Source organism: Dipteris shenzhenensis, chromosome 1 (genome assembly GCF_047967505.1).
Source record: "Dipteris shenzhenensis isolate YYH24624 ecotype China chromosome 1, Dip_SZ_1.0, whole genome shotgun sequence".
Classification (NCBI taxonomy): Eukaryota; Viridiplantae; Streptophyta; class Polypodiopsida; order Gleicheniales; family Dipteridaceae; genus Dipteris; species Dipteris shenzhenensis.
Genome location: NC_141596.1, coordinates 46,273,528 through 46,282,994, shown reverse-complemented (window position 1 = coordinate 46,282,994; position 9,467 = coordinate 46,273,528). Strand labels below are relative to the sequence as shown.

Genomic DNA, 9,467 nt, shown 5'->3' with positions numbered 1-9,467 from the left:
CTAACATGTACTACGTATTCTGATGCAGGAGACTCAGCTACCGATAGATGTTTCCATCAGAGACAGCTTTTCAAGACAACCATGTTTAAACAAGCAGAAATTCACAGCATATAACAAGCACAGAAGATGGAATAGGTTACTTGGAAACAAGAGAAAAAGTATGAAGGGTCTCAGCTAAATGAAGATTTCTTTATTCTTAACTTTCACCAGCTTGTCAGTAATAATGGCATGCACTATGTACAAAAGATCAGCTTGGAGACGTGGCTTCTTGTCCCCATATACAGAGCTCTAGCCATAAGATGTACAGTCAGGAGAAATCCCTTGATTAGAGATAACCGATCTATCAGGACAGGCCAAATGTGATCTCAACATGAGGATAACTTCTCTGCAATGCCAACACGCCACTAAAAAATGCCACATTTTCAGTGCTGTTTTCCAGTGGCTCTACATTGATCCGGAGTGTTTTCAAGGAACTAGAGCACTTCAGAAGTATTCCAAGAACCGTGATGCAATGCTCATTGCCACAAGTCACAGCAATTGTGATGTCCTCCAACTGTGGTAAGCTCATCCACTGGAAAGCAGAGATGAACTTGGCACCAGCCTGCAGGCACTGAATCCACATAACCCATTAATTGTCTGTGTGAAACAAACCTTATTTTATGATGACTTTTTCACATGACCTAAAGTCTCTAAACGACTTGGGCATTCCAATCAAAAGTACATTGAGGACTTGTTAGACAACATAAAATGCATTAGCTACGAGGAGAGGATAGACAGTCACCTTCACTAAGTATTCATTAGCAAGTGCATTGAGTCTAGCTGCAGAAAAGGTGAAAGTCATTCGTTTAGAAGCAAACCTGAAAGAAATCAGAACTGATGTATAGTGAATTCAAATCCTGCAGATGCCCCAAGAAGTAATCAAGGCGCACAGGATTCTTTTCCTTGAGTTTGACGTCAATATACAAAGTTCTCACTGTTGTTCCGAGTCGCACAAATTCAGATATGCTATCCAGTTCCCAGGTGTGCCCATTCATATAAAGACTCTTAACAGCGGGCAAAGCCTGTATCTGAGGCTTTACATGACACAACAATTCCAGCTCCAAAAGACCTTGTCCTTCAGCGATCAGTTCTTTGGCATAGCTTATAGAGACCTTTACAAGCTTGGGTGCATTTGCATACACCCTCTGAATCGATTCCACGCATCCATCCAAGTCATTTAAAATCTCCAGACATTTAAGACTTGGGGCCCTCATAAGTGGACTAACTAAACCCCTGCAAGAGTTTAACTTCAAATGTTCCAATAGAGGGCATAACTCGACAAAAGCCTCTAGTGCAATATCACTAATAACAACCAAGTCTAAAAAACAAGACTTCAAAAGCTCAAAGCGACGGCATTGTACAGGTATTTCAGGAATCGAGCCATAGCAAAGATTCAGCCATTGTAACTTGCGGCAATCAGATAAATGTATCAACCTGTCTGACGCAGGTTTCACTAAATTAGGGTCAACAAGTGTGAGGTTCTCCAAAGAGCTCTTGACATGTTCAAGCCATTCACACACTTTGCCTTCAGAAAAATAGTCGTCTGGAATCCATGGCCACACTACTGGATGATATGTTATTTTTAAGTTCCGGATGCCACTGGTCTTCAAAAGCATTCCAGTCACAATAGCTTCGATACAAGATGCCTTCCGCTTAGTTTCCGCCCTGTTTTCAAAGAGTTGAAAAGATTCAAAGGTAAGACTGTCGACGGTTCGGCATAAAGCCTTCCAACGTTGGCAGACTGTGGAACATTGAGCCACAGTTTGGGCAAGGTTTAGCTTGGAAAAGATCAAGCATACGACTCCATCAGGAAGTCTATCAAAATTTGACATTATTTTCATTTTCGGCAACGTGTGGACTTTGCTTAATGTCATAACAACAGCTGGAAATAACTCTGCCCATGTCCAGCCAAACTCTTCTCAGGAGAGAGAGTCCTTAGACATAATTCTTCAGGTATAGAAACTGGCAAGGACTGCCCATGTCCAGCCAAACTCTTCTCAGGAGAGAGAGTCCGTAGACATAATTCTTCAGGTATAGAACCTGGCAACGACAAGCGTGGAGATAATCAGGACAGACTTTAGCAGCACACAGGGCTCGGAAAATTCCAGAAGCCTTCTAAAAGTCAAAATCTGACGACGAACTTGGGCTGTGGGACGGCAGAAATGGCATGGAGAGCTATGATGAAGGAATTCAGAAAACAAAACCGAAATGGGTTCCTCCATTCTAGACCCATGAAGAAAGCCCGGTCGTTGTTCGGGGACGCGCGAACCAACAAGAGAGAAGATAGGAGATGGGTTGTTCAGGAAATCAAATTTGAGAGTTGCACGGGACCGATTGACCCAGGAGCTCATCGAATTTCCCTGAATTGAGCAAGCGCAGCATCGCGTGAACAGGAGAGGAAGTCGACGATGATGAATCAAGCCCATCATCATGATGATGATGTTGTTGCTCAATGACCATCCACGTCACCTATCCACGTCATGATTCAATTCTCGCCCGTGCTAAAAATCCGGCTCTCCTCTCTCACCTCTTTTGGCAAGGATCGGATCCGCCTGGCTGATGCAACATGCCACGGTTGGAAGGAGAGGGGGTATCCAATGGAAATGAAGAAAGTTACTAACATGTGCCCCCTTACTCCAATAGGGTCCGACAAACCTTAGCTTGATGGACTGCAATCCGAACCACACATGTGCCCGACGTACGATACGACAACATCATCAATGATTCTCCTCCACACCTATCCTCTGCAAACTCTCTCCTCGTAGTCCACACCAAGTGCATCTTTACAAGATATAGTAAAGAATCCACCTATGCTCCACTAGTATCTATTGCAACTCAAAAAAGGGGGAGAGAGAGAGAGAGAGATTTAACACCAACAACATGCCTCAAAGATACATGCCAGCTCACCATCTACGTCACATGAATGCTTGCCTTCTTGCAGCATAGCAAATAGTTTAAAATGAGCTTTGAAGAGTCATGAATGCTCTGTAACCCTCATGGGTCCTTGCATTGGGTCACCTCTAAGTCCTAAAGTCAAGTTGATAGATCAATCCTAGGACAAATGGATCAACAAGCTCAAAATCATTGTATCGCCACGCCATCGCATAACAAGGAGTGTATCGCCACGCCACCGGCATAACAAGGAGTGTCCCACCTCACCATTGATATTGTCGACTGCACACGATCTACATTCACACCGTCTCATTCTCCTATTCATACCACCTTGCAACACTTGCATAGCCTCGGGCACCACCTCATTCATGCCACCTTGCAACCCTTGCATAGCCTTGCCCTTTGCTCTTATCCTACACGAAAATGAAAATGCATTTGCATCACAAAAACAGTCCCTATGATGTTTTCCTTACCAAAAAAAATTTAGCCAAGCCTCACTAAGAGCTTACTCTTGCGCACATAGATCAACCAAAATGGGACTTCATATTGTTCAAAACTAACCCACATCACATCCCCCGGCCACATCTTTTTAGCTTCCATTGTGCTTTATTATCTAAGCCCCAATGAGAACAACCACATGCACATGAGCACTCAGTAGTCTCATTTGTGGCATGGGTTCATCTCTAGTCTCTTTAGTTTGGTAGTAAAGATTCCTATAGAAGTCAATGGACCAAAAAGCAACATGCTAATCTTGATAAAGCTCTCTCTCTCTCTCTCTCTCTCTCTCTCTCTCTCTCTCTCTCTCTCTCTCTCTCTCTCTCTCACGCACGCACGCACGGCGTGCACATGTGCGCACACACACACACAAACTGTGTGTCACATCAATGTTCACCTTGGGGATTCGTGGGGATGATCCTTGCTCTTAAGAAATTAGCTTGCCTTCTTTTAAGAGCCCTAATACTCAAGCAACAATAGTGTCCAAGTGATGGTAAGCCCTATGGGCAAGTGAAAACAATTGAAATAGTTAAATTATGAGAAGATATATTATGTAAATCAATAATCTAATTTTGAGAATTCTCTCCTTGGCATGTTCATATAGTGGCTTTGAAGCTATGGAAGGACACAATTTTCAAGTTATAACAAACTACACAAGGAATTCCTATGTTAAGGATAGAATAACATTAGGTGTCCTCATTTCATGTGTGAAAAGTCTTACAATTTAACAACAAAGGGCCTATGACAAGGTGTGACTCTCTTTTTATTCGCAATAGATTTGTTAATGAGTCATCTCATCTTTATAGACAAGAAATTAGTGGAAATTTTCAAGAAAGAAATTTATAAGTCTATGATGTCAAAAGCATTGTCCTACTTGTGATGCTTGAAGCATTGAATGGGCTTTTCTACAAAGATGGCAAGTTAAGGACCACAACAACTCATTAGTTTGGTAGTGAAGATTTCTATAGGAATCAATGGACCAAAAGGCACCTCTCTCTCTCTCTCTCTCTCTCTCTCTCTCTCTCTCTCTCTCTCTCTCTCTCTCTCTCTCTCTCTCTCTCTTATTGTGTGGTGTTAACATCTAGTTGGGTGATAGGTGGGGATGGCCATTGCTCTTAGAGATTGGTTTGCCCTCTTTTAAGAGGCCTAATGCTCACATAACAAGAGTATGCAATGTATAGTAAGTCGTGTGGGCAAGCAGAACAAAATTTTCAAAAGGTGTGTGATGATAACTTGACAATTTGAACTTGCTCATATTCTTAGAGATTGGTTTGCCCTCTTTTAAGGGGCCTAATGCTCACATAACAAGAGTATGCAATGTATAGTAAGTCGTGTGGGTAAGCAAAACAACATTTTCAAAAGGTGTGTGATGATAACTTGACAATTTGAACTTGCTCATATTCTCCTTGGCAAATTCATGTTTATAGCCATGGAAGGAAACAATTTTGTTGCTATAACAAAACACACAAGTAACACTTATATAAAATATAGAACAACATTAGTTTTCCTTATGTCTTGTGAGAGAAGTCTTACAAATTGTGGCAAAGTGCCCATGCTATGGGTGTGACGCTCTTTTCTTTCACCAATAGATTGGTAAATGAGTCATTTTGCTATCATAGACAATACATTAATAGAAACTTACAAGAAATAATTTTATAATGTCAAGCATTGCCCTATATATGATGGGCCATTTATTTAAAAGACTTAGACCAAGGGCCCAAGGCTCTAGGAAAATAAATTTCAAGTAATTCATGTTGCTTTTTCATACCTTGTCCTTGTTGGCTTTTTGCTGGTACCCCTACTTCAATACACCTAAATGGCCAATTGGTGAGGTGGATAATTTCCTTCATAGTAGTCACTTTCCTTCATTCATTGGCCCACATAATAGAAAAAGCTACCATATTGATTACAAGGAGTGTAGAAAGGAAAGTAACCTTAATAGGGTCTTACTAAAGGAGTCTATCTTTTTGGATATTGTCGCATGCACTTTTTCTTGACAATGTTATGTAGACAAAACAAAAGACATTCCTTATTTCTTTACCTTCTACAAATAAAAATAGTTATTTCTCCTCTATGAGCATGTACAAGACAAAATGACTTTTCCTTACTAGTACCAAAGTCATGGAAAGGGCGAACCTAGAGGGCAATCTAGAAGCTTGTTGCACTTTTGGGCCTAAAAGGGGAGCCTGATGTCCATAAGTTTCATACTCAACTCATACCATTCTTTAAAAGGGCTGACATATAATTCTCTCAAATGGAAGAGGAGGCAAAGGGGAGGTGGGGGTTCTAAATGTTTTTTTGGCATGAAATAGGGTGACTTCTGCATAACAAGAAGTTAAGTTTGGCTATGTAATCGATTTCTATTATGTGAGGACAAGAAAATAATATATATATATATTTGAGAGAGAGAGAGAGAGAGAGAGAGAGAGAGAGAGAGAGATGTCTTAGAACCCCCTTACAAAAGCCATTACTTCTATTCAAATGCTAAATTTACCAAACTGTATTAGCCTTCGTGCTTTCCCCCTTATTCTTTAAACTTAGTTGACATTTTAGAGAAGACATGGCTGCCAATAGCCAATTAGGACTTCATTGAACATGGTCTTGTTTTCCTTGATACCTTAGTGTCATAACTCTCTATACAAAAGTTGAATGAAAAATTTCCCAAAATATGTTCTTTACCTTATAAAATTTTAAATTATATTTAAGGGAATTTTAGGATTATATTTTAGGAAAGAGTTGAACAGCAACAACCAACTATGTCTTTATAAGGAAAATGCTCTTCTTTTCTTCTCTACCTTGGAAACGTTTCACCTACCTATAAAATGTATTTGATTAAAAAAATCTCCCAAATGTTCATGGAGGAGGATGTGATAATATCATACACAATTTAGCTAGATGGATGGCAGTAGGGGGCCTCTTTTACCATCCTTTTTTTACACCTGGGCCAAAATATTTGGTTTTTGACCTTGTAAGGTGTTTATGGGGTTGTGAGAAAAGGGATGGGATATTCATGTAATCATGTAAATTTTTCTATGATTTGTATTCGTGAACTCCCTTTTCACAAATTCACACACACGATGATGACAAAACCTTCCCGGTCAAGAAAAATAAGAAATTGGCAATCGCCACCAATATTATGACCTTTATTGGTGGTACTAGCACATTGTACTGCCGATACAAAGATGTTTATCATTGATAAATATCATAATTGTTAAATATCCTCGTGCACCAATAAGAGAAATGCATCGTTGGCGAAACCAGGCACAAATTCCACCGGTTGTAATCTTACATTTATTGATGGTATATTGTGTGATACTGCCAATAGTGTGATAACTACCATCGATATTAGAGATGTACCAATGGTATAGTCTTGTGTAGCATGGTACTAGTATTGCCTTAAGTATATAAGGATACCGCTGCTTCATTTTGCAATGATTTTCATTCAAGAGGTAAAATCTCAAAGAGAGGGGTGGTTTTTGTCATTTTTTAATTTGAATGCATGTCATTTTTTGTGTTGCATGCATGAAAATTGTAAGCTAACTATCAAAACAACAAACACACATGCAATCTATATCATTGCATGCTTGCGCCTTGTGCTTGAATCTATGCATGCATATTATTTTGCTTGCATCAACCAATATCTTCACACAGCATCCACCTTCTAACTTCACACAACACCTTCTACCGTTTCCAATGTCAGGAAAGGAGCCACATCGAGAAGTAAAAGAACACATAAGAGACCATAAACATGAGAAGAGATTGAAGAAGAAGAGCAGCATGCCAATGAGATTCAGGCAGCTTTTAAGCGAAAGTGAGGAAAACGAAGCTCATTTTGATGAGAGCCAACGCTTGAAAAGACAAATAATAGATGAAGTGGCCCAGAAGACTGTGATGGCTCTTAGTACAATTGGTAAGCTTAAAGAAATTGAACGTGTGTCTATGACAAGAGTGAATGGAGCACTGAGCCTCTTTGCAGGTAGTGTTTGTCACCATCTTGCTCGATGGGGTCCCTTATTGAAGGCATCAAAGATGCATTACTATGTCTAGTGTGTCGGGTAGTTTTTGATGCATCTAGCGGGTTCTATGTTACACCTTGTAGCCATAGGTTTCTTCTTGCTACAAGCCATGTAAGCACGTAGGTTATGTCCACTTTGTTGGGTAGCGGGCTGAGTTTCCATGTTTTCTATATATGATTTTGGGATTGGCAATTTGATGCTCCCACAATAGCTAATGGCTCCAGATTCTTAACCTCTATAAGATGAATGTCCTTGTAATTGGAAGTTATTTGAATGCATAACATCTTCATGTACTTGTTCATATATTAACTTGTTCTTAATAGTTTAATATTTAATGTAAGTTGTATGTACTTGACTCTTTAAAATACTTCTTTCAAGTTACGTATATAATCATTCACCAAGCAAACCCATTGTGATTGAAACAAATCCATCAAAGCAACCCATTAAATTAAGCATGCAAACGATCATTAACACATACGTGCTAACATTAAACCAATGCTAACAAATATGCTAGCATATAATTATTAGCACATATGGACTAACAAAATTTTTTATAAACAAGAAAGAACAACACTTAAATTTAAAAAAGTACAAAAGTTTTGTTTGTTGAGTAGATGTATAAAAGTTTTGTTTCTTGAGTAGATGTACATTTGTATTGTTTGAGTGGTATATTATGAGGCTTTGGCATCAAATCCCTATTTGGGCCTAAGGAGAGCCTAAGAGGTGAGACAAGAGTGAGACAACCTTTCTTCTTCCCACTTGAATCTTTTGTGAAGAAAGTAAAGCAATAAAAGACCTAGAGTCATAAAAATATGGAGATCAAGAAACACGATAAAAGGGCCTAGATAATTTCAAGAAGATATTAGGGAAAAGGTTTATTGATGTTGAATTTGAGTTCCACACCACCAATGGAGAAAAGAAGAGGGACCAGAGGAGAGGTGACCTCCATAAGAGGTGAGGATAGATGGGAGAAGATCATTTGGGGAGAGAGAGAGAGAGAGAGAGAGAGAAAGAGAGAGAGAGAGAGAGAGAGAGAGAATTAAGAAGAAAGATTTATTAATGTCTTTGGAAGGGCTCGCGGGCCTATGAGACAAATTAGAATCCAAGGGTAACTCATACAAGCCACTGTGGGCTGAGGCAAAAAGCTCGCTAGCGCCCTTTGCTGGGTGCTAAACTCAAACTCAAAAGTAGTACTCAAAATACATAGCCATGTGCCATGGTGGCTCTCTTGTGAGCTGCGAAGACATCTCATATCTATGTTTGTCGAGTCATTTCTCACTGTGGCAACTTGCAAGGGGCGTAGTTCTGTGATCTCTGTATCTAGTGGACTAGTACTCAAAATACATAGCCAGGTGCCATAGTGGCTCTCCAGTGAGCTACAAAGAAATCTCATATTTGTGTTTGTTAGGTCCTCTCTCACTGTGGCGGGGGGCATAGTTTTGTGATCTATATATCCAATCGGCCATATCAAGAGTGAAGCCTTGTGGCTCAAACATTCCCCTCTAAGTAGAGCTGGGATGGGTTGAACCTCTATCATGTATGCTTTGGTCAACATCTCCATAGCGTGTGGTCTCCGGACAGTCTCTCACTCCAACACTCCATGCCTTCTCTTCCCTTAATCCATGTTGTCCTCATGTGGGATATCTCCTCCTACTCTCGTAGCATCGCACTGCATTTGTTTGCCTCATAATGTCGATCCAAAACTTCTCTAAAATCAATTTTGATTGCAGAATGTTTAGGCTAGCAGCATAGTTCCATCGGCCTTGTGTTTTGCCATCAAGTTATATCTTGTTGTATTGCTTTGTCGTTATTAGATCCAATGATCGAACTTAGGCTAATATAATCTCCATGCTTCACCAATAGTCACCAACAAACACACCCAAGTTGCTAAGATAATCTCCATCAAGCCATATTAGTCCTCTTTCACTTCACAATCTAGAGCATTGGCTACAAATTTCACCAAACCAAGATAGTGTCCTTCTAGTCCATATTATCAACTTATTGCCTAAATTTGCAATTTCATAT

The 9,467-nt window shown here is 39.9% G+C and overlaps 1 protein-coding gene across 2 annotated transcripts; it reads right to left on the bottom strand.

The window, feature by feature from the left end:
* Nucleotides 1-210: 210 nt before the first annotated feature.
* Nucleotides 211-2,528, bottom strand: LOC147905937 (uncharacterized). 2 transcript variants are annotated; one of them, XM_087375716.1, is made up of 2 exons: nucleotides 858-2,528; nucleotides 211-601 (listed from the first exon to the last, which is right to left on the bottom strand). In XM_087375716.1, exons 1-2 carry the CDS (start codon nucleotides 1,911-1,913, stop codon nucleotides 344-346), a joined length of 1,314 nt encoding a protein of 437 aa, XP_087231842.1. In that variant the 5' UTR covers nucleotides 1,914-2,528; the 3' UTR covers nucleotides 211-343. The 2 variants fall into 2 exon arrangements, with proteins under 2 accessions (XP_087231842.1, XP_087231835.1); XM_087375709.1 differs by having other exon boundaries at nucleotides 211-610; nucleotides 858-2,526.
* Between the last annotated feature and the right edge of the window lie 6,939 nt (nucleotides 2,529-9,467).